The sequence below is a fragment of the Phymastichus coffea genome, unplaced genomic scaffold (genome assembly GCF_024137745.1).
Source record: "Phymastichus coffea isolate CEN01 unplaced genomic scaffold, Cenicafe_Pcof_1.1 PCOF00031, whole genome shotgun sequence".
NCBI lineage: Eukaryota > Metazoa > Arthropoda > Insecta > Hymenoptera > Eulophidae > Phymastichus > Phymastichus coffea.
Genome location: NW_026706842.1, coordinates 2,275,775 through 2,301,297, shown reverse-complemented (window position 1 = coordinate 2,301,297; position 25,523 = coordinate 2,275,775). Strand labels below are relative to the sequence as shown.

Sequence of the window (25,523 nt, the reverse complement as noted above, 5' to 3'; positions counted from 1 at the left end):
ATATAACTAGAGTCGTTTACAGAACGAAATCCATTTTTCAATAGATATTCAATATCCAACGACCTCGCGTGTCTCCGAACTTTGTTATTTTAATTGAAATTGTTCGTACATCCTATATATCTTTATATAGTTTCAATATACATGATACAAAAACGCTTAAAGTTAAGGAAATAAAATTCAAAAGTTCAACGCGATCTTTAATGGTCTAGAAATATAACAATTGTCATTCATACGCGACCTGCGAGTTGTGTTGGTGCTTATTCACACAAAATCATTTTAAACATCTAACATACACCTCGATTTATAATAATTACTCTTTCTCAGGCACCTGTGAATATTTACAATCGAGAAAAATGAAAATAAGTTTATTCATGACTTGACCTTCTTCTGTTCTGTGTATCCACGCGTCGAGCGCTGATCGGAATCAATAGCGGAACATCCGTGCCGTAGATATTTGGACTTGTTTTTTTTTAATTATATTGTGTACATACAAAAGTAATTATGGGGCGGGTGTAGAAAAATATGGAATCTACGACGAACCTAATGAACTCTAAGATTCATACAAAATATCATTTGATTAACGCACGCTAGACCAGAAAGATGCTCCATTCGTTACATTTTGTTTGCAGGTCGTATATTATCTAGATATTGGTAGACATTTTAGTATACGTGGCTTCGACGAACGAAAGAAAAGAAGAAATGAACATTAGATGTAGTTGAGAACGGACAATCGATAGTATGATTTTACTGATTATTATGCAATATTTACAGTCAGTATAGAAGCTACGCATATTGATGAGTGACTAACTCCTGCCATCCAGAGCTTTTCTTTTATATTATTGTGTCTTTATCAATATTTGTTGTTGGCGCCATTAGTGAACGCCCGTTTCGGCTGAATTTTGTTCGAAGCATTTTACATTTGTAAGCTTGTCCAAGTAATCGCGATCAGTGTAGTCTTCCAAGAAGGCATTTTCGTTAAAATCCTCGATATATAAAACATTTGCTCTCGCTACTGAAACTCGCTCTCTCTTTCACGCGCGATTAGGAATTGTCATCAAGTACAAATTGGTTAATTGTGCAATCGGCTATACATATCGTAATAAAAGTAACAACAATTCGGCAATGAGAGGGGGGGCGCCGGGCACTTTGTACAGAGGAGGCGGTGGAGGGGGAGAAGGAGGGAGTCCGGGATCGGCAACCGGAAAGCCGAGCAGCGAGCAGAACAGCGAGGCGGGATGGGGGCGGTTGGTCCGGCTGGCAGGCTGACGGCGGCGCCTCCGGCCGATGCGCTAGGAGCCTTCGCTGCTGCGTCGCCGCTTCTCGAGCTCGTGCGCGAGCATGGCCACTTCCCAGTTGTTGTGGCCCGCGGCGTCGATGAGCCCGTCGACGTCGGGCTCCAGCTCGTCCTCGTCGTCGTCGTCGTCGGCGGCGCCGAGGCCGGCGGGAGGCGCGCGCGCGCCCTCCGACTCGCTCTCGTCGCTGGACTCGAGCTCGATGGCCACCTGGTCGCGCCACAGGCTCTGCGGGCTGATGGAGCGCGGCAGCTCCTGCAGTTCGAGCGTCTCCTCCTCGGAGTGCTCCTCCCAGGAGCGCCGGTTGCTATGGGTGTTGGACGAGTCGGTGGCGGAGGAAGGCGAGGAGCGCCGCCGTCGCGGCCTCGCCGTCAGCACCGTGTCCACCGAGCCGTCGCGCATGAACGGGTGCTCCGGCTCCTCGTCGGCGAAGTCGTCCTCCTCCAGCGAGGCGGCCTCCTCGGAGCTGGAGTCGCCGCCGCGGTCCGCCTCGGCGGCGGTCGCCGCCTCCGGACCCGCGAGCGCCGAGCCGGGGTCGCCGCCCTCGAGCTGCAGGATGCGCGCCTGCAGCTGCGAGATGATCTCGTCGCGCTTGCGGACCTCCAGCTCCAGCGAGGCGAACTCGCGCTCGAAGCGGCCCTCGATCCCGGCCTGCAAGCCCGGCAAGGCGCGTCCGTGAGAAGCGCGGGCCGCGCGGCCGGCCGCTCGCCGGTCTACTCACCAGTCTGGACTGGACGAGCTGCCGGATGCCCGATACGATCTCGCCGAGGCACTCGTTCTCCCTGGCCCTGGCGCGCGCCTGCGCGTGCTGCTGCCGGCTGACCACGGCCCCGCCGGCGCAGGCGGCCCGGCAGCCGAGCTTGCTGGGCGGCAGTGCCAGCGGCGCCGCACCCGCCGCCGCCGCCGCGCCCTCGTCCACGGAGGACGATGAGGACGAGGGCGGCGCCGGCGCCGGCGCCGGCAGAGCCGGGGCGGCGCTCGCGCCCCGGGCCTCGTCGTCGCCAGGGGGGCTCTGCAAAGTATACTTGTTAAAGGTGACGCTCTTGGAGAGCTTGGAGTGGCGGGCCGCGTAGCCCTCAAGGGTCGGCGCGCGCATCAGTTTTCTCAGCTGGGCACGGGCGGCCGAGGCCGCGGCCTCGCGTTCCGGCGAGGTCTCCGAGCTGCCGGCCCGACTGCTCACCGAGAGCTTCTTTAAGATGCTCTTTAGCTTTCGCCGCTCTAACGTTTCGTTCTCGGGGGAGAGCTGTTCCGCCGAGGCAAGCGTGCGCCGACGACGCTCCTGCAATACCAGCAACCATGTCCAAGCTCAACTCTCGTATTGTCTGCTCGCTCGGTCAACCATTCAAGCAACCAGTCTCGCCAGGCCACATTCGTCGCGACCGATCTCGTGCAACGCAACCAACGCAATCAACGCAACCATCGCAGCTACAGCTCTACGCTCCGCTCAGTCAGTCCTTGCTCGCTGTGCGTTCTTGCAACTGGGCTACGTGTGCGCGCTTGCATCGCTAGACTCTACTGCTACTTCATCAGGCACTATCGGGCTGCGTGCTTTATTACTCGAGGCGGTTGCGCAAGCAGGCCCACGGTGTCCTCGGCTCGGCGTCTTTTCGGAAAGCCGAACGTGCTGCGGCCGAGGCCCATCGCCCAAAGCTGCGACACCTTCGTCGCGAATAGCACCGTCGCTATCTAGCGCACATACAAGAACCGTGCAACAAGCACATTATTATTCGCATTGCCAATGAAAGCCTGCTCCGCGCTGTGTACACCTATGCCATTTTGTTCGCCAGTGCACGCTCTACGCGACAGTCTAATCGTCTTCGAGGGAGATCCCTTTCAAGCGTCTGCTATCGCTCAAAAAATGATGCTCTTGCCGCGACAGGAGGATTTTCTCGTGCCAGGCGTAATCGCTGTATTCTCTTGCCTCTGGAGGACCAGTTTTTTGAGCGTGTACGGCGCAGACAATAACGGGAATTTACCGAACCAACTAACGAGGCGTAAAATGCGTTTGACCAATCATCGAAGCAATTTGGCGTACAATGCAAGCTATTATAACAACGTTCATTGCCTATAAGCGACAGAAATGCTCAGCATAATTCGAGAAGCATTGCAAAGTTATAGCGTGCAATTAATGTCGTGTTGCAGCGAGTATGTACTTGTATTACTTGATTGTATTGTTATGATAATATTTGAGTGTCACGTGCGTTTTGTCCGATCAAATAAATTCTGCAGTGAACGAGTGGCGAGCGGCGGGCCATCCCGCGATATAGCTCAAATCAAATTGTGAATGCTTTGTAGCGGTGGCGTTCGGCTGCAATACTTTGTGACTTCGACTGTACCGTCATCCGTCACGTCACGTCACGTAGCTGCGCGTCTCGAAGCGGCTGTCAGGTGCGTGCAACGCGAGCGAAAATTAGCGGACGCGGGATGCATTTTTTTTTTCAGGTTGATGAATCGCGAACTGTGCAGCAGCAGCGGAACGAAAAGACGAGCTTCGTTTGCATGCGCGCCATTGCGACAACGCGAACATCTATCAGCCGGCTTGCGCGTATGGCGAGTAGCTGCGACGCATATGGAGTTAGCCGCGCGGCGCTAGGCACCTATCGCCGCGACGTAAACAACGACGCGTCCGCGATGGAGCCGGCGGCGTAGGTGGAGCCGGCCAATCGGAGGAAACCAGCGGCTGCCGAATACAGCAGTGAGTAAGCTCGTGGAAATTGGTTGAGAGTACTGGAGTATCGTAGAGAAAACAGTATGTCGGAGTGTTGGCTCTGGTGCATATAGGCGCGGAAGGAGAGAGGTGCGCGCGCTTACCTTGTTGAGCTTGGCGAGCTTGCGAGCGTACTCGATGGCGCAGGCCTCGGAGTGGCTCCTGGTGAGGCTGCCGTCGAACTCGGCGTCGGCGTTGGCGTTCTCGCCGCAGTCGAGGCTCGAGCTGCGCACGGCCTTCTCCAGCTCGGCCAGCTTCTGCCGCTCGTTGAGGATTTTGAGCTTCTTGACGAACGGCAGGCCGCAGTACTCGGGCGACAGGTCGTCCACGGAGGCGTACATCTTGGTCTGCTGGCGGATGTGCACGAGGCTCTGTCGCTGCGGCTGCAGGCGACGCGCGGGGCCGGTCAGCGCCGACGAGGAGGACCTGCGCTGCTGGTGGTGCGGCTGGTAGCCGGCGCCCGAGCGCGGCCTCGTGGACCCGTTGGTCTTGATCGAGGCGTCCTTGAGCTTCGCCCAGGGCTGGCGCGGCCGGGCGCAGCTGGCGCCGCTCTCCGCGGGCGCGTCCATCGACGAGCCGGCACTCGACTGCTTGGGGCTCGGCTGCACGTCCGGCTGGTCCGTCGACGCGAAGCTCTCGCTCTCCTCGGGGATGACGCTGCGCGGCAGTAGCGGCTCCTTCGCCACCATCGACTCGCGATCCGCCAATGCGTCCGGCTCCGCCTTCGACTTCATGTGCAGCAGCCTCTGCAGCAGGGGGACCTCGCGCGGGTTCGGCGCGTCCCCGCTCGGCGGCGCCTGCAAGCCGAACCAGACTGGTTCTCGGAAAGGCGCAGTCTGGCGAACGGGCCGCGAAGGCTGCAGCGACGAGGCAACGGAATGGATATCGCCGGAAACGGATGCGGGAGGGCGCGCGAGGGCCGGGCGAACCTGCTCGTGAGTCTGCGGCGATCCGTCCATGAGGATGCGCTTCTCCTCGCGGTCCTGCTTCTCCTTGAGCAGCCTGAGCCGCGCGATCAGCGGCAGGCCCGCCCCGATGGGCGAAACGGGCGTCTCCGAGGCCGAAGTGCCGATGTCGGCGCTCTCGTCGATGCGCGTCTGCCGGCGCAGCTGCGGCACCTTGGAGGTCAGCGGCTGCAGCTCCAGGCTCTCCTCGGGCCTGGTGTTGCGGCGGCTCTTGCGTAGCACGTTCTTCAAGCCCTTCACGTCGACCTTGAGCTTGTCGACGATGCGCTTGCCGGCGCTGTTGTCCGAGGAGTCGTGGCCGGGCGAGCCGCCGTGCGGCTGCCTGAAGCTGCGCGCCACCCGCTTCGCCTCCTGCAGCCGCTTCTCGCCCAGCTTGCGCAAGATCTCCTGCGCCTCCGGGTAGTCCTTCAGCGCCGCCAGCACGTCCTCTCGCGACAGGCTGAACAGCTCCGAGTAGCCGACCGAGCGCACGTCCGCCGTTCGCCTGCGTGGAAACAATCGATCAGTGCGGGGAACGCCAAGTGCTTTCGGTCGCAGTCGAGACAGGTGAATGAATGGCCGTGAGCGCGATCGCGCGTCGCCGAGTCTTATCAATGACGGGAGCGGACGAAGGCGCGGCAGTGCTGGCTAGTTCGTCTCGGATCGAAAGCCGCGGGGCGCTCTGCGGCCTCGCCGCCCTGTACGTAGTAACGGCTGCGGCCAAGTGAACGATCGCGCGGATCGCGCCGAGTGGGCGATCGCCAGCCCGTTCGGGCGGATGGAGGAAGCATGATCGACCTACTTATTGAGCCCGTCGAGGTTGAGGATGCCGATCTCGCCGAAGAAGTCGCCGGCTTTCATGGTGGTCAGCACTCTGCCGGTCTCGCTGATCACCTCCAGGATGCCGTCTGCGATGATGAACATCTCCCGCGCAACCTCGCCTTTGCGGCAGATCGAGTCGCCTGGCGTGAATATGTAAGCCTTCATCTTCAGCACGAGGTCGTGCAAGAATTCCGGTTGGCATTCCTATAAATATTCGCACACCCATTTTAGCTGCGCGCTTCGCACGGCCGCTTCGTTTCACTTTCAACCGAGCTACTATGATTTTCGCCGCTTGCGCATGCAATATTTATGTTGCATCGATTCGATCTGTATTTGATTTGCAAGAGGAGAAAAACGGCCTCGCCGCGCAGCCGGAGAAGGGAAGCCAAATCGTGCAACTACTTTCCCGGCGCTGTGGAGCACTAGGCACCGACCGAACGTTCATAGATAAGAGAGAAAAAAGACCGCGCGTAACGACCCGCCGACCGACGGGATTGCCGCTGGTCTCTCGCATGAGTCGCCGTGCTCGCGCGTAACTTTGATTGCATCGTGTCGAGTATCGCGAATTCGGCGACGTCAAGTTTCACTTGGTTTACGGGTGTAGCTCTCTGCCTGTATAGACATACAGCCTTCGCATCGGCAGGCTGCTCGGGGCTTTCATAACGTGCTCTACGCTCGACGAACTACATCGTCGTTAAAACGGCTCGCAGCATGTAAACGAGAGAGAATAACGAGTTTCATCGAGGACTCGCGAGGAAGCCTCCAACAGAATGCAAAGTCTACAATCTTGCCCCTGTCTGCAGGTATTTATAATTGCGCAAAAGCTTGTGAACGTATACGCGATCACAACCGCACCGACTTTGTCTTCGATTCTCCAATTAGACTGCAATCATTCTTGCATGTTCGTGTGCCTGTTTTCTCGAGCGGAAAGTCGCTTTTATCCAAGTCTTTTGTCCTGTATTGCTCCAGCTTTAACTTGCGCACTGTCCTATTTTTATTAAACATCAAATCATTGTCATGTTGTGCATTGTACCTCTCTTAATCTACATAATTGTTCTTTTGATATCAGATATCTCTATTATCGCGTATTTAGAAAAAAACTAGGGATTTTCAAGTCACTTTTGTCTGTCTACGATAATTCATCTCAAGCTTAGCAATTACAGTTAAGTCATTCATGGGATAATTGCAAGACGAATAAATATAGTTAAATGTTGAAAAAGTTAAATACATTCAATGCAATGGTAAAATTATCGACCTGAAAAACGCTTTTTCAACTCATTTTCTATTTGTTATGGCCTGAATTTCATTATCATGTTAGAATGTTTCTATGTTTTGAATATTTTATCAGTTTCTCTATAAGTGTATTACAAATATAATTCAAATGGGAGTTTTTGAGCTGCTTTGATATTCGAAAACGGTAAAATTTGTTGTCAGAGTGCCGCAATTTAAAAGTACATAAACCGGATTTAATGTACACGTTCTATACTTTTTCACTGGTTTTACCAACTATTCGACAACAAAGAAAATTGCTAAATGAATTTGCTTGTATTTAGAATAGTTTTACACAGACTATCAATTTTTAATACTTTTTATTTTTAATTCGAAAACTATACGAGCACGAAAAGAAAAAATAATCGAAAGAAGTTTGATGTTACGAAGACAAGCTTCAATTTTCAAAACGTAAGGTAGCAAGAACGAAAAGAGTTAGCTAAAAAAAGAAAAAGAAAAAAATAAGGGGTCAGGAAAAGTCGGCAGGACAAACTTTAGCTTGTGTATATTGCTGAGGGAGGCTAAGTGTGGATACTAGTGTAACTAAGTTTGATCTATTTCAACTTTAACCGTGTGAGTGCGAGGCGTTGCTGTTACCCAACTTCTTTCTCATACTATAGAGCTTTGGAATATATATCCGACTCACTATCTCTCTCTGTCTCTCTCGAGATATTATCGGATCAAATCTTACTTTGCCAACTTATTATACAAATAAACTGCATCGTTGCTGAAAATATGATTATCCGTGTTTACACTCCAGTTATGTCCGAAATTACAATGGGGCCAGGTAAATTTTGATCGAGTTGTAATGATTTTTAGATAAAAATAATTTTTATTGAAACTTTGAATGGAGAACTGATGGCGAATTGATATATAGACAATAAGTTTAAGGTAATGATCATTTTGGAATAATTTTAATTCTTTTTAATTTGGTCGCAAATTTGCCCTTTTCGTTGGACCAGTAATTATTTTGAACAAAGTGTAACTTTTAAAAGTGGGTATCAATTAAAAGAAGTTTCACTCTAACAATACGTGCTCGACTTGAAAATAAAAACCAAACGAGAACTCCTCTCGTCGAGCGAATTTTTGTAAAAATTGTTGCGAAGCTCGTTTGTTTTAATGATCATTTGTGGAGCAGAAAATAAGTAAAAAAGCAAAACGAACGTTTTGAAAAATTGGCCTAACAAGCATGATAAAGTTGCGCATCACTTTCTAACGAGTTAACTGGAGAAGGAGAGGTGTAACAAAGTGGCAATGCGTTACGTCTCATACCAGGAAATAGTAGGCCACTACGAAGGATTACGCTCTTGGCGACAAGTAGCATGCGATATCCTTTCTTAGCTAGCTTTGACGTTGCGATTCTTACCATCTCGCTTAAGCGCTAACATTTTCGCGTCGCTTTGGCTTTTCCGTATTTTTTATATTTTTTTATTTTTTTCGCCCGCGTGATACTACTTGATCACAAAAAAGACGACTGAACTTTTTTCAAAAGAAGTTAATTTAAACCAGTACATTGAATAGCTAATTACACTTACGGGGAGAAGATTCTAATATAACTAATTATGCAAAAATCAAGTTGAATTTGATTGGAATAGATCCGAAAGCTATTAGAGCGAGCTTTATTAGCAGAATTGAATAAAGTTTGCGAGGAGCGGCGAAGAGTGGAATAATTGCTAAGTTTTAATGATGAGCACACAGAAGCATGCATATAGAAAGGAGACGAGCAGCCACTCACCTGGAAGATGGTGACCTTCTTGAGAACGGACAGGTTGACGTGTAGAGCGAGCTCGGTCTTGAGCTTGTCGGGCAGCAGTCCGAGGGCCGTGTTGATGTCGCCGCCGCCCTGGATGCGTCCGCGCGACCAGCTATAGTCGTACCATCGGAGCACCCGCCTCTTCATGCCGCCGGGCACTTTGTGATGGCGCATGTAGGTCTTGGCCCCGTCGAGCAGTCGCTCAAACTCCAGTCTGTTCGCGTTCCGGTTCGTTATCACGTTGCCCACCTGGCCGACTATCGTCGCGAAGATGAACACGCCGATCAGGTAGCTCACTATCGTGAACACGTACCTGCAGTCCCCCAGCCGGCAACAGACAACAGACAACAAGGCCTAACGTCATTTATTTATGTTCTCACCTTGCCCATACTTCCGCACGCCAGTGTGCACTAGTTCATCATGGGTTTGTTCTTTAACGGACGAGCGGCCCCCGCCGGAGCCCCTCTTCCACATCCTTTCTTATCTTTGCTTTTCTTTGGCTGCGGCGATTCTTTTCTGTGTCTTTTTCTCTTGTATGCCCTCCCTCTCTCTAACCATCGTTATAGAATACGAAATCGATTGTTCCAACGATAAGCCGTGTATCGATCGGGTATCGCTTATCTTTCATATTTCTCTAATATTTGTTCAAAGAATCGTTTAACGCTTGCGTATGCGTTCGATCGAGCATAAATAATAGGCTTCCGTGTACATTCAAAAGTTGAATTTTGAATTATTTCTTAAATAATGTGTTCGACAAACTTCGATACTCTGCAAACACTGGAGCGAACTATTTTGAATAAATTCAGGTTGAATGCAATTTGTTGTTTCGCTCGATATCCATCAATGTATTTATTTTGATAAAATGGACTATCACATGTTGCGATACAACTGCATTAACAAAATATTCTACAAGATGAAAAGATATTGAATTTATGGATTATAATTGTACATCAAAATGAAAGTGCCTAGTTGTATTGGGCGAGTACAAGAAAAAATCATGCAATTCGATTGTTCAGGTTATTTACTTCAGCTGGTGATATTTTATCCATTGATATAAAGTTATCCATAAATATTAATATCGCAGTATGAGTTATCGCTTGGAGAAGTTATTGAAGCAAAAATTTGCATTATTTTCTCGTCTCATCGACTGGAAAAATTGAGACAACGGGACGATTGATAAAAGAGAGAAGTTTGGCCGTTCTTAACAGTCCATAATCTCCAGCTGCTATCACTTTCAATACTAACTCTTTGTATACGTTAACCTTCTTTTTCTTTTATTATTGCACACAAAAAATCTGTTCATTACATCACCTGTATCATTTGCAAGAATCTCTTTTACACGCTTACCCCCTTTATAGCCACACTTGGAGAAGAGATTGCGGAACGAGCTACACGGATTTTCCCCTAGGCGATACAGATCGTTTACAGATCGTTCATTTCGTGCCTTTGAGGAGTATTTCCTTTTTGAATTTCTTGTCGTCGTCGCACGTATGCGCCTTACTGCTTGGTTTTCTTTGCAATGAAGAATATGTTATTACTTAAAACTCGCTTACTTCGAAGTTAAAAGTTTTTACGCACCCACCAAAAACTGATTATCACTTTAGATGAATGGACAGGTTTGTTGGGAATTTAAAGAAGGATGATTGAAAAGATGTGTATGAAATATCTGGTATAATATCAAAATGAAGTGTCATGTGAGAGGGCCGTAAATGATTGTAATAGAGCGAGAGAGGTACAGGCTAAGGTTTGTACGCCTCACTGGCCCGTTAACATCATAATGAATGTGTCAGGTCATAGTCGTGAAGGAAGTATGAGCTGCAGCGCAATATCAGGCTCGAATACTGCCGCTATATGTATGTGTGTGTGTGTGTGTGTGTGTGTATAGCAAGTTAAGTTAAGCGAGCGGCTGAGCGCGTAGTGAGAAAAGCTCGACAAATCGGAGTTCAACATTCAAAAGTTCAACACGCTTGCATACGAGACACGGAGCGCGACTATCAGTGCAAGCTCTACTTAACAGTTGATGACTGAACGCTCGTTTGGTTTTTGAGAGACGTAATTTTGCAGCTGACGACAATGCTCGACTGCAAAATTACGCTAAAGTAGTTCTCTCTCTCTCTCTCTCTCTCTCTCTCTCTCTCTTTCTGTTATCAGTTTGATGCTCTGCAGCTTATGCATATTAATTCATGTCATGCATATATACTGAGAGCTTAGACGAAAGCACGAGCACGATTTTGTGAGCTTTGTTTAGTACATCAAAACATACAACCTGTTCCAATATTGTCGAGACATACCAAACTGATTAGTGTAGTATTTCGAAAATATCTGTGGGAGGTGAAAGTCAGTACCTCACTTACGAGACTGAGTGAATATCGACCCGAAACTTGGGCTTCGGTTCTCGAATCCTGTTGCGGTCATGAGGCTTTGGGAGCTTGCGAATCTGAGCTAATGCACCGCGACACTCACAGAGACCGATGAAAAGATTAAACGGAGATTTAAGATAGAGAGAGAGAGAGAGAGAGAGAGAGAGAGAGAGAGAGAGAGAGAGAGAAAGAGAGAGAGAGAGAGAAAGAGAGAGAGAGAGAGAGAGAGAGAAAGAGAGAGAGAGAGGAGAGATCTTCTTCAGTCCTTCCTACATAAGCAGCGCACGCATCACTCTACCGGCAAACTTCATTAAATGGAGAGGATTACCGCCGCCAACCAAAAGAAAGAAAAGAAAAGAACTGATTCTACAGTGCGACCTGCTGAAGCCACTGAGTTGCATTCATGTTTCTTTTTTTTCTCGTTGACTCATCGGCTTTGATATATATGCCTGTCTAACTTCGTCGATTTCGAGATTCCTTGTAAAAGGCAAAAGCTGCACTCTTGTTTTTGTCAAGTTATCTTTTTAAAATTCTCTCTCTCTCTTTCTCTTTCTCAAAGAAATACGACTTCTTCAAAGAGAGTGCATAGTTGAATTGCCCGCGAGCTTTGAGGTTTTCAAGTGAGTCGTTAGCGACGTAAGGCAAGCGTGAATCACGAGTGAATGCTCGGAGCAATACCGAGAGGAAAGGTGAGTCACAAACGAAATTCCATGACACGTTTTTATGTGTAGCTTTGAGCAGTTTAAGCTGATAATAGAAATAATTTTATCTTTATAGCGAATTTATGATTGACAAACTTAAAAATGAAAATTATGCGACGATGAATGACGTGTCACTGTAAATAGAAGTTATACTGAAAATTTCGATGTTGTACCGAAAGGGTATTGTTCTGGAATAGAAATAAAAATAATCACATAAATAGTAAGTACGTCATCTGCTTAGAAGAAACAAGAAAACAAAACGTAGATGAAGTAACAAGCTTAGAAAAAGTTGAAATTTTGTCAGAATTAATTGATAAATTGAGTTTTAATAAGATGAAAGCATAGAGACACAGAATTAACGACGAAGAGAACATCATTCGAGGGCAATGGTACCACTCGAATACGCCAAAACTGCTCACCTCATCTCGTGGATTCCAAGTGTTTTGGCGAATTGACGCGCGCGCGTTTATTTAATAACGATCGTTGGGCAACCGGCCAAGACGCAAGCACAACACTCAACAACTAGAACTACTCAGCAAAGGACTTCATCGAGCAGTGCGCGCCTCGACTGTTTAATTACTGTTATGTGGAACCACTCTCATTATTTAGCTATCGATGATTTCAACTTGACTGTATCCAATAATAACTTCAATAACTAAAATATGTATATATGAATTACAAAGTCAACAATATAATGCTAAATAATTCGTTATATCAAACAGCTATCATTTCATCAAATTTGATGACTTCGATCAATTACGTTTTCTTTCCATCACTTTTTCATGCTTTTTTCTGTACTTTTTATTTGACTTTTGTTCTTTCGTTCCTTTTATCTCGATTTTTGAGTGCCGACTACGCTAACTTTAACTTTAATTTTTTTATTCATTTGACGTGGAGTGTAGTTTGACTATTATCTTTTGAGTGACTTTAAGAAAGAATGTGTGAAAGATTAATGTGATGTTACTACACGTTTGATTAAAATTATTAGAATTCATGATGAATAACATAGCTTAATCAAAATGAAAGAACAGATTACATGCTCATTTTTTGGTTTCAGTCAAGCAACTGATTTTTCGCTTCTTTTTACTTGATCTTTTCGCTTTCTCTCTCTCTTTCTCTCTCTCTCTCTCTCTCTCTCTCTCTCTCTCTTTCTCTTTCTCTCTTTCTCTTTATCTCTCTCTCTCACTTACTCTCTTTGATTATCTTTTGCTTTTTCTCGGGGAGATCTTGATTGGCCTATTTCCGGAGCAAAGTAGAGAGAAAAAAGTCAGTAGCGCAAAACTTGATTCCCCTTGGTGAGCGACGAAGTGTATGTATGTGTGTGAAAGAGAATCGGAGAAGGAGGGAGAAAGAGATAAAGATAGGGATAAAGTGAGATACAGGATGATTAGCGCAAGCTCAAGCAGTAGTCGTAGCTTGACTCATCAGACGATAGGAGCCACAGATTTTCCTCTCCTTTCTCCGATAGCAAAACTCCTGCCATTTTCAATTCTCGCTTTCACCACTTAAATCTGTGCTTTCCGTTGATTCCATGGCTTTTTTTGAATCGTCTATTCTACAGTTTCTACAAATGACAAGACCCAAAGCTCTTTCACTAATGAAGAGGTTATTTACATTATTTTCGTACTGTCTACCGAGCAGTTTTCCGAGTTTTCAATACTGTTAATAAGAAAAACAATTGTTATTTACATAATTAATTTATTTCAGAAATAGCGAATTTTTTCACGGATTATCAATGAATTGCAGGCTCATAAGGGGAGACCATACCCTTCCGGTCATGAATTGGTTCAAACTTGAACAATAGCGTATAGAATCAAAGAACCTCGAAGGATCTCTCCTATGAGCCTTTGTTAAGGATTTATCGGGCCTTATATGTGATATATTTCAAAATGGAATTCCTATTTAAGTCAAAGTGTCTTAAAATGTTGAGTTTACCGTAATTTTAGTTAAGTAGAGTGACCAGTAGCAAGCTCAAGTTCAATAATTCTGTTAAAAAAAAATTCGTAGAAAAGTATAACCCGTTCGTAAATATTGCCGATTAAAAATGTACGAAAAATCTTTGGAGAAAGTTTCATCTGTAAACAAGAAAAGAACGCTGAGCAAGTTTAAGCACAATCCACGAAATGGAGGGTGTGGTCTCTCTTGTCAGTTATATTTCGAACAATATTTTACTTTAGTCGGTAATTTTTTTAGATAAAAACGTTCGATAAATCTTATTTTCGTAATCACAAATAGTGACATATTGTAAATAAAAATGTCATGAGTATATACATCGCAAAGTATCGACGGAAAGAAGAGAATTTCTTGCAGGCGAGCATTCAGAAAGAGCCTCTATACATATCACTTGAAATCTCTCGAGGGTCAAAGAAGGGTGTTATGTAGCAATGTCAATTTAATGATTAATTCATGAAGCATCTCCTTTGAGACTATGCAGGCCAAAAGGGACGAACGATAGTTACGATGTAAATAATATGCTTGAACATCGGGATGATCGTACCAAACACGTATATATGTGGGCAATACGATATTTTGAACTTGACTCTGAAAAGAGATGTTTCGAATAGTAATTTTGCTTTATTTCTGGCTTTGCACAACTATCTCAGGTGATTATTGACTGCGATTCCTTTCATATGAATTATTCAAGTGTGTAGACTACACATTAATCTGTCTTTACGACTTTCTGCGCGACATGTAACTAAAAGTTAACAAATATCTCAAATTCTATTAGATTTGACCAATAATCAAAATACCAGCATATGATTTTCTAGAATTTCTTTCTATTGTACATTTTATAATCTGAATGCTTACGCGATAAAACAATTACACGCATATTTGTTATTTTACATCACTCCACAGTACATATATATTCTAGATTATCTGGAGTAGTCGTCAGTGTCGATGAGTACTGTGAACATTCACATCAACTTATAATAGCATTTTGAAGTATCTATGCTATACGAGAGTGAATATAATTCAATCAAATGTTATTGCATATTCAGAGACGAATCATCCCTTTCCATTCATCATATAAGATATAAAATTCATAAAGCTAAATATATTAGTTCGTGAAAAGTTTTATAGAAATATTGAAGAACTTAGAATTTTATGATAACTTAATACTAGAATTATGATCGTCGTATGTGATTGATAATACAAAGAATCGATTATCATGTGGAATTAAATTTTTCAGAGCTCTCGACTTTAGTACTGATGTAAGCGTGTCTTTGGCTTCTAATGCTCCTAATGTAGCAAAACGAATATTTATTTTTCAATAGAAACTACCAATAATTGTTAAGAATTCAGATACTATATATATATATATATATATATATATTTTGATATGTATTTCATTATATATGTTGTTGATGTGTATTCAATTACTTTTCAATTATAATTATTATTATTTTAAAAATAATTCTACAACTTATTATAAATTTCTTCAATTTACAAATAATATACGAAAATAATTGCATATATATGAGATTATATTAATAAATAAAAAGGACTAATGAATCAAAAGCAAGTTCTTTTGAATATGCTAACAGTTCGAATGAGTGTATTTAGCAAAGCAAATCATGTGCTAGTTACTGCAATCAATAATAACTTTTTATATGGTTGATGGTTACTTAAAGCAAAATGTCATTGGTTAAGATAAAACAGAAAAAACGGACACAACGTCGTTCATTCAAAAAATGAATGCACCAAAAAAATCCAGTGAGACGTTACTGCACATTCAGCTATTGGATGAAAGCACTATCAATCACCTTTCTGCCAATATATTTTATCGACGTTTTTAAATTCAAATTTTATTAAAAGTTATCTGACCTACATACTTTTATTTACACTGATTTGATACTCTTATTTTCTTGCTTTTACAGCGAATGATTAACAACCATGCAAGCGTTCGCATAAAAAATTATAAATTTTTATCTGGTTCAGCAATATTCTCTTTTTGAAAAAATTTTTATTTAAACAACAGTTTCAAAGTTTATGCAGATGTTTTCTAAGCGTTACTTAGCCAAAGTTAAAAGAAAACGTTTTGATAAATTGTTAGTAGCTTATTAGAAGTTATTGTAATATAGTCAACTTTATCAATGTTAAACAGTAGTTTTTGATAAGCTCATTTGAAGTCTCATTTTGAAATTGTCAAATTGCTGATTTGTCTATAATTTTTGTAAAAGTTTTCATATTTGAAAAAAAAGAAAAAATAAATTTGTTATTACTTAAGCTGATCGTAAACATAGAAATCAATCTGTAGTAAAGGAGGACCATATAAAAAACTAGCATAACACAGCAGGCTACGAATAGGCTAAAGCCCTAGCAGGGATTTAGAGTAGATCATAACAAAATTGAGAAAACAGTTAATCTAAACAGGAAAAATGTACAAACACTCACAGAAGTGCTTACAGACAACGAAGAATCGCATTATTATAAATGGAAAATGAAGATAAGGGATACTTCTATAATAATGATTATGGAATTTAAAAACTATATGTGATTGCATGGCACTGAAAAACAAGAAACTTTTAGCTACTAATGAAACTCGTGTCGGTACAGATAAAATTATAAAGATGAGCGTAAGCATATTCTCCATTTCTGAAAGAATCTATAGACAAGAGAGTCATAATTCGGTATACAGGGGACATTAATAGGCTAGTCAAGCGTCAGTCCCCTGTAAAGACCCAACAAGCTAACGACAATAATTATGTGTTTCCCATTAATTGAAGGATTAAGAGCTTTCATTATTAAGCTTTAAAACAATCGATCTAAAGAATTTGTGAAAGCTAGAAGTTTATGATAGTATCATTATCCATTTATAATGTATCAACGTAAAGATAGTAAATATCCAAAAAATGGTAAAAGCAACACTTTGGTTTTCAAATATTTGTGAACAAATATAGCAATAGCTCGATATAATTGCTCTTTGAAAGATAGAAGTAGTAATAGAAAAGTATGGGAAGTATTGAAAGAGCTTAGGTAACGATTTGGCAATAAGATTTAAAAACTGATATTCTCTTTGTGGTCATTGTCTTTTCCTTTTTCCGCAGCCAATCCAAAGGTTAAGCCGTTCTACTTTTCTTATACCCACTCATTCTTCCGGCACCATCCTTCCAGTCAGGCACTCTCTTCCTCTCCCATTCTCTTTCGTCTTTTCGCTCTATAACTCATCGCTTGGCCATTTCAACTCCGGCTTTCTCGACTTTTCGTTCCATTTATCTTTTATTGTATTTCCTAACCTCGAATCTCAGCCACTTTTCCCATTTCGATGTAGCTTTTATCGTCAGCCATATCACAAGTGCTTGATTATTGTTCATTATACTTTAAAGTTAAATTTTCTTAATTGTGAATTACTTCAAATAATAAGAAAAGTGTTGAAGAATAAAATAAGATTATCAGTTAAATATTTTTTGTATAGTTCATAATCTTTTGTGGTAAAAGTAATATATTTCAGAAATAGTTATTTTTATACGTTATATAATCCATTTTAACAATCTAGAGAAAATTAGAAAATGCGAAGTTTTGTAAGTAAAAGTTATTTTTCCAAACAAAACAAACTTTTAAAGAAAATAATTGTTAACTGCTGAAGTAACTTTTATTAGTGAACTAAATGATAGAATTGCCACTTCGTGTATTTTGATTGAATAACTTGATGAAACATGTCCTAGTAAAAGTCATGACATTCTTTTTATTTTCGATCAGTGGTTATGGCCAAACAATTTTTAGATAATTATAGACGAGTAAAAGATGAAAGAAAAGAATCACCGCAAGCAGACAAAGACACGATCTGTTGTATAAGATTTTGGTCTGTCATAAATTTTTGGGAACGATACAGATACCCTTCGTTATGCTTGAACTGCAGAAGCCGGGACAGTCGGCCGCGGCGTGCGAGGCTCCGGTGGTTACCGCCCGGTACAGCTCTGCCAACACAACAACATACCGCTCACGAGTCTAATTCCTAAAAACTCTGCTAGTTTATTTTCAATGGACACTTAAGAGACAATGGAACTTTTTTGCGTATCTTTGAACATTTCATGCAAATCGTGCGATTCTCACTTAGAATCCTTTTTCCATGATGTGAATGAAAAGGAACTTTGTACCACGATTGTTGATAAAGCACATTAATATAGGATCACAATAAGTAATGAGCACGTTGCGAGGTATAGAGCTGATTACGTAAAATTTATAACAACAATCTCATTCAATTCAATTTTACGCATTTTTTATCACTAAATAAGTCACTTTCTTATCCCGGATGGCCGAGTTTGTACTTCAGTCTTCGGGGAGCGATTTGTACGCTCACGGCTTGTCGTTTACCAGACCGCTGTGTATTACCGTCGCGGCGACGGCGCGCTAGCACCTTTACCTATCTTACGTAAGAACTCTTTTCAACCATCGGTACAGTATTGTTCATTACAAGCTGTGCGTTTCTCTTTCTCCGAGGGCTTGGCGTTCGTTTAGCGAGACATATAAGCGCATTCTAATCTATCCCAATCAATACATGCATTATTTCTTACAAAACTAGCTTCAGATCTGATTTATTTTCTTTTCATTCTTTCAGTGTCTATAACTCATAGATGTGTTACGAAAAAATTTGCTAAGCATAATTTTGCTAGTAAAAGAATGAATTGGTTGTTTATCAAATGAAAATTCCAAAAGAATTGAGCTAATGACTGAGTCCTCATGTTAAAAAGGCCCGTTATATTAGTTGACAAGTTCAATGTTTGTCCAGTAAGAAGAAAGATCGATGCAGCGCGTTTCGAAAATTCGGCCACGTAGCCGATTAATTTGTGCGGGGAAAGGTATTCGCACGGCACTTATATGTAGAATGTGTTGTGCGCGGGTCCGATGGGACCTTGGTGGACATAGATCGGCCAGCTCGGGCGTGAGCCGAGTGAAACTCCGTTTGATAATCTTTGCTCAAGTCGATGTTGCGCGTAGCAACCGGGAAGCGAGCGATCTACAACGAAACGGGAATCTACATAGGAAGTGGTTTGAGAGCAGCAGTGGCGGTGAATCGACGGCAACTCGGAAAGAGCAGGGTGGGCAATTGACACCGCGGTAATTCCATTCCCTCTTAAGTCTCGCACGGAAAAGCTCGGGGTTCGCTGGTTGAGTGGTGGGAAGAGTCAAAATTGGAGATAAGTAAGACAAGGCTGGGTCACTCACTCGGCGTTGGTCTCCGGAGTGGGCAGGTCGCCGATGGTGGTGAGGGTGAGGGTGGACCAGTAGAGCGAGCCGAGGTACTTGCGCGTGAGAGTGGCGTACTCGCCGGGCCGGTACGGGTAGACCCAGTCGCCATGGAAGCCCTCGGCTTCGCTGAGCAGGTAGTAGAAGCAGCCGAACCAGTGGGCCAGGATGAGCAGTATGTGGATGAGGTTGATCACCCGCCAGAGGTTGGGGTAGACGGTGCGCGACTCGACCATGTAGTAGTAGTTGTAGACGCGGTAGACCTTGAGGAAGCGCGGGAAGCGCAGCATGGGGTTGCTACCGAGGTTGACCTGCAGCAGGTCGAGCGGCAGCAGGGCCAGCAGGTCCAGCAGGAACGACTTGGACTTGAAGTAGTGACCGGCAAGCTTCTTGCTGTTGTAGACCATGAGGCCCTGTTCGAGGTAGCCTGTGCGGAACTGCACGCCCACGTCGAGGAAGAAGACGAGGTCGGTGAAGCCGTCGCAGCCGAGCCACAGCGCCGGCGCCATCTGCTGCAGCTCGGGCATGCTCTGGCGCACGATGAGCGTCCACAGATTGTACAGCACGCAGCTCGACAGCAGCATCAGCCAGTAGTAGTAGAAGTTCTCGTCGGGGTTCACCACGCTCTTCGGCGGCTTCTGCGGCCGTCTCGGCCGGCGCCGCCGCCGTGTCGCGCTCTTACCGGTCTCGTCGCCCTGCTCGCCCTCCTCGCCCTCGCCCGTGTCTATGGTCTCCTGGCTCTCGGGGATCTGCCGCGTGCTGAAGCGCTTCAAGAACGAGTCCTCGCGCTTCAGCGGCGGCTTTTTCTGGATTGTCGAGATCGCCGAGCTCAGCTGCACCGTCGTTCTCAGCTTCATCCATCGCTGGTTGCTTTTCGTTCTGTAATCCACAACGCCACCGACAAATCATATTCCGTCCTTTCTCTGCACTCCACACTCCAACCACACTCATTCAACATCGCGTGCTCGACTAAATTATCGCATCCTTACCTGCTGCTGCTATTGCCGTTGCTGCTGCTACTGCTGCTGCTGCTGCTATTTTCGCAATATTAACAACCATCAAGTACACGTATGAACGGTACAATCAGCTAATTGCTCCCTTCTACAATCCCCTTAATTGCCCTGTCTACATTTCACTCAATTTTTCGTGTTTCTTCTGTGCACCCTCTAAATCAACATATAACAACCAGCATCTATTCTAAGACAGTTATATGAAGCACATATACATGGCATCTATGAGTTTGGGCCTACATTTACATAATATTTATCTGTTATAGGAGCTTTTATTCGTTCACACCGTGTGTAACAATACGCACGTTACCCCCATTCTCGAAATTATTCAGAATATTGTACATTACATTATCTCGTGAGTATAATTATACATCTAGCGTATTCGAGTAATTTTAAGATAAAATATGAGAACAAATTTCATAAACACCGATTCTCACTGTTATTTTGTTAACGTTACATCAGTAATACCAAAGATTACCAATCATATAAAAGTCAACAAATTAAAAGTAGATATATAGCCATAGTTTCGGATAAAATGAGAGATAGACAGACAGTAGACATATAGACAGATTGATAGATTCAGATTAAAAAATGAAATTGTAATCTTGAAAACGTTTGAAATCAAGACTAGATACATAAACACTTCCATCATAGGTTAATTATTTAGTCATAACAGTTTTCAATAGTAAAAAAATATTGATATATCGTTTATGGAATATGGAAAAAACAGAACAGCTTTGAATGGAAAAGAATGAAGTAAACGCAAGCATAAGGAAAAATACCGAGAAAACCGCGTGTTAAAATTAAAAAGTTTTAAATATACTGAAATAAGCTCATAAAGAATACATTAACACCGACTTTAAACACTTGAAAACGTTTAAAATTTCTGACTATATATTTATTTTAGGTAATGTATTTAAAAACACCCATAAATATCTATATTATGCAATCGACAAAATTTTTTCTTCCCTGCAATAGTTTGTCCCAATTAGACAGCATCGGCAGTCGGAAACAAAGCCTTCGATAAGTATTTGTTCATTTATTCAGAAAAAGTATAAAAAATGAGTTTGTTTTACAGATACGTTTTTTGTTTACATGTAACTAATTTCGTTTCAATCGTTAACATGACAATTTAGAAAAGAGCTTAGCTTTTACACCCTACCCAAATAAACGCTTACACAAATTCTTGAATAAGGATTATTGATAATTTAGATGCATATTTGTTGAGTATCAATCATCCTCAGGGATCCCTTGTCATCGATGAAGGGAGGCTGTGATAAATTTTCCCCATTTTAGTAAGTTACAGATATTGGTAGCGGGGCTCCAAAGCCTTCAAATGATAGCATAAGATTTTCCCGTAAATATGATTATTATTTGTCGTTAAAAATAGCATTTGACTTCTCTAACTTTCGTATGATTTATTTTTATTATTAAATAATCAGCTATCTACTTCATCGGAGAGCCAATTTAAACTGCATTCTCTATCACATGTAACAAAACTGAGATTAAATGTTATCGATGGAAATATAACTGTACGTTTCTCGACATCTCTGCGAATTATAAAAATGGATATTTAATACTCAATTTGATTTTTCGATAACACGTTTTCATGAATAAAAACTCTCGTATGTGAACGGAAACTTTGCACGTAATACATAGTTCAGTAATACATATTTTGTCTGCGAGTGATTGTTCGCATATTAATACGAAAGGGCAGCGATTAAGACAATAAAAAATATTAATAGGAATAATAGTAACGATAAGAAGAAGCAGAGTAACAGTAATATTTATAATTTATAAAAATTTAAAATGATCTAACACACATTATTAAATAGCCATAAAGTTGCAGAGTTGTTTGAAAGAGTAAAATGAAAATCAACTTGGTCATACGCACTATCACATTTATTTTAGAAGTTGAGAGAGAGAGAGAAAGAGAGAGAGAGAGATAGCGAGAATAGACAGAGGCAGACTGTTCTACCATAGCTATAAGTATAATAAAAACTGAGTGACACTTATGGACTATGCGTAAAAATAGAAGGAGAGGAAAAGAGAAGAGGAAAAGTACTAGAAAGGAAACATTGTAAGTACTGAATTGTAAGTAAAAGAAGATAAAAAAATAAAAGAGTTTGCGAGATATCGTGGCAAGGGAGAATGGGAGAATAGGATCGACGCTGGCAGACGACGCTGAAGAGGCGCTCACAGACTCACAGGTGGAGACTCGCTGAGAGTAAGAGAGAGAAAGTAGGAAGCAGTGTGTGAGATAGACGGATGTATACTCGAGCATTGCTTGTTGCAGAGAGAGGGAGAGAAAGAAGAAGAGGTCCTGGTATTTCGGGTGGCAGTCGAAGGTTGCAGTCAATCAATATACATCAGTCAGTCGCGACATAAGGTATATATCAGATGAGTCAGGCTGCAATGGTGATTGACTGTACCTCTTGATCTTGCGCAGTGAGGAATAGAGGGCCATGACCGCGCGCACGTTACTCCACTTTTGCGAGCCTCTGGTGCTGCGCGGTCGGTTGGCCCTCGCCGGTATATCCAAGTTGGTACTGTCGTCCAGCGAGTTCTGCGAGGTGGCTTGCGACGTGGTGGTGGTAGTGGTGGTGAGGCTCACCGCGCCCCCGACACTCAGCGACTTCGATAAGCCATAGGCGCTGTCGCTCAACGATTTGTTCAGCCGCAGACGGCCCAGCCGCTGGCTACTGCTAGCACCGAACGACTTGTTCAAACTTGAGCTCCGACGATAGCCGCCCAACATATACCTGTGAATAATAGCCATGCAGCCAGCCCTCTCCGGCTAGCTCCCGTACTCCTCCTTCTTTCCTACCTCGCACCTACTTCCCTTCCTCTTTCTTTCACTCGATTCTCATCCCCGATCCACCTCGCGCCACTCGCTATCTCACTTACGCAATGTTTCCTCTGTGCTCTGTCCGTCTGTCGACATCTCTCTCTCTGTCTCCCGATTTTGATTCAGTCTTCTGCATTAGCCCATTTACTCGCTACACTCCATACCGTTCCTTACGCTCTATCCTAAATTCGTCAATCCCAATGCTAAACTCATGTCAATTATGCTTTGTTCCACTTTTTTGCGCCGGCCTACAATAACCTAACTAACTCGTGTAGGCCAGCTAACATATGTTCAACCACACATTTCTCCGACATCAACGTTCAATTATCAATTTGATTCACTCAATGAAACAATGAATCCACTTGAGTTTTGGATCAATAAAACTATTACGAACAATTTTTCAAATTAATGCGAAAGCTACAAACATTCTCACAAGACAAAAATAAAACCGGTGAAATGGCTTTGCGTACAATTAAATATTTATTTGCGAAGGGAACGGTGATAAGAGAGATTGTAGCGATAAAATACCTTATCACAGTGCCATTTTTTTATGTTTCAAAAAATATTAACGTAGAAATTTAATATTTACGACAAGAACGTTGACTGAGCAGCTTATAGTTATATAAATATCAAAATTTTTTATATAACATTAGTCCAATTATTACCACTTTGTGAAAATAATTATGTGATCTCTTGTGTCAATAAACATTTGTTATTTGATTGCTTAATTATTCAGTAAATATTCTCTATGGCTATTATTTCATCTGCGATTAGTTATAATTAGTGTTACTACGATAGCGTTACTACGATAAATATCTGTACGTAATAAGATACGAAAAGAATACGTCTTTTAAAACAGCTTGCATTTATTTTTTAAGCGGTTATCTTTTTGAAAGAGAAATAATTCGATTCAAAGGAAACGACGATAAAGCGAAGACGATGATTACTGCTATTTGAAATCGATGTCATAGAATATCAACTGCATAAGCTTGGTATAGTTGATTGACCAGTCAATGTTAAAATGAAGCGGATAGTCCGATTAGGACAAAACTATTTAAGTACTTGCACGTGTATCGTTACATTTTGCGACTGAGTTTTAATCGAATGATCAACCATGCCAATCACACGGCCAAACGTAATTAATTGTTGTCCATTGTGTTTGAAAACAAATGGACTTATAATTCGAGCATATAGAACCATAATACTTAAAATTGGTGTAAATGATTGATCGTGTTTGAACGTAAGACTCCAATTCATTACACAAGCGCGAACGTTAATTTTTAACGATTATAACAACTGTACTGTCTGGGCGGAGTACGTTTTAATGCGACCCATCTCTTGAATTAGCCTCACTCAGATTCCGTTATTAATTACACAGACCTGCATGATTTTGTTTTTCATCAATGTAAATCGAATCCGAGGTCAAAACTTGTCCATCATTTCAGGTTTTCTAGATATCCTAATCTAAAGAGGTGGAAAAGGTGGTTTTTTGGTATATTTGATTTTTTTTCTATAAACGAAAAGAAATACCTGAAATCCATTAGATTTAGATTTTGGACATCTTTCTTTTTATCGAGATATCATTGATTAAACTCAAGTATTTTATGCAGTTTCGAAACAACTAATTTCCTATATACGCATATATAGTATATGCGAAAATACTTGATTTCACTCAATAATATCCGATGAAGAAAAAGATATGTTAAATCTGAAAAATGAATTTTGAGAGATAAGAGTTCACCTTTCGGGTGATTTCATCCGTTTATAGAAAAAAATTTTATCCACGATGTTACAGAACCTCAAATATACCAAAAACTGTCTTTTTCGCTTCTTTTTAGGTTAGAATATCTGAAAAATCTGACGTGATGGACACATTTTCGCTTTAGATTCGAATTCTATATAAAAAATTACTTTGGAAATGACTCTTAGTTGGCACAATCGCAATCCCTTATTCTACAGATTATCTGTATTAGGTATTGGCAAAGACAAATTGAATATTATCAGGCTTAACTGAATTCAAATAGTTAGCGAGTAGCAAGCAGGTCTAAGTATATCTAATTCCGATCACACTCGAATGCATCTCTATCTATCTATCTATCTATCTATCTATCTATCTATCTATCTATCTATCTATCTATCTATCTATCTATGTCTTACATGGAGATCACGAGCTAAGATTTAGATTTAGGTGGCAAGGGAGTGTGCGTCGCTTATCGAGACGCCGCCCGAGCGCATAAATAATTCAATAAAGCCAAGTGCTAGCCGAATAACGAAATTTGCCCAACTTGAGGAATTGATGCAAAACACCGGAGCGAAGTTTCGAATGTTCAACAGCATGAGCACCATGCAATAAGCATTTTGCCGAAGGCTATTTAACAATTCTATTATCCCTGTTAAACTCTCTCGTCTTCGGAAATTGACGGTTTTCCTTTCCAACCCTCAAAATTTTCAGTTCCTTTCTCCGCGATTCTGTCATAGGAACTTTTTATAAAGTAATCAATCTGCGCCGGTTTTATAAATAATACAGATTACGCACCTATTATACAAATCGAGTGTGCTATTTTAATAAACTGCGTTTTAGCTTTTATCAATAATTAAATATTAAAAAGTGTATACCTTAGACGACAAA

General features: G+C 42.6%; 1 protein-coding gene across 4 annotated transcripts in view; it reads right to left on the bottom strand.

Annotated features, from left to right (window-relative positions):
* Positions 1-1,047: 1,047 nt before the first annotated feature.
* LOC131663121 (uncharacterized) overlaps positions 1,048-25,523 on the bottom strand; it is an 85,152-nt gene continuing 60,676 nt past the window's right edge. The window contains exons 6-15 of one of the 4 annotated variants that reach the window (XM_058933228.1): positions 22,479-22,808; positions 19,016-19,915; positions 17,686-17,766; positions 8,770-9,100; positions 5,746-5,969; positions 4,929-5,448; positions 4,104-4,796; positions 2,850-2,978; positions 2,014-2,571; positions 1,048-1,943 (exon numbers count right to left, since the gene is read on the bottom strand). In XM_058933228.1, the coding sequence (XP_058789211.1) occupies positions 1,290-1,943; positions 2,014-2,571; positions 2,850-2,978; positions 4,104-4,796; positions 4,929-5,448; positions 5,746-5,969; positions 8,770-9,100; positions 17,686-17,766; positions 19,016-19,915; positions 22,479-22,808 (4,420 nt within the window). In that variant the 3' untranslated portion in view covers positions 1,048-1,289. Of the gene's footprint in view, positions 1,944-2,013; positions 2,572-2,849; positions 2,979-4,103; positions 4,797-4,928; positions 5,449-5,745; positions 5,970-8,769; positions 9,142-17,685; positions 17,767-19,015; positions 19,916-22,478; positions 22,809-25,523 lie in introns of all 4 variants that reach the window. The other 3 variants (XM_058933230.1, XM_058933229.1, XM_058933231.1) reach the window with 3 other exon arrangements.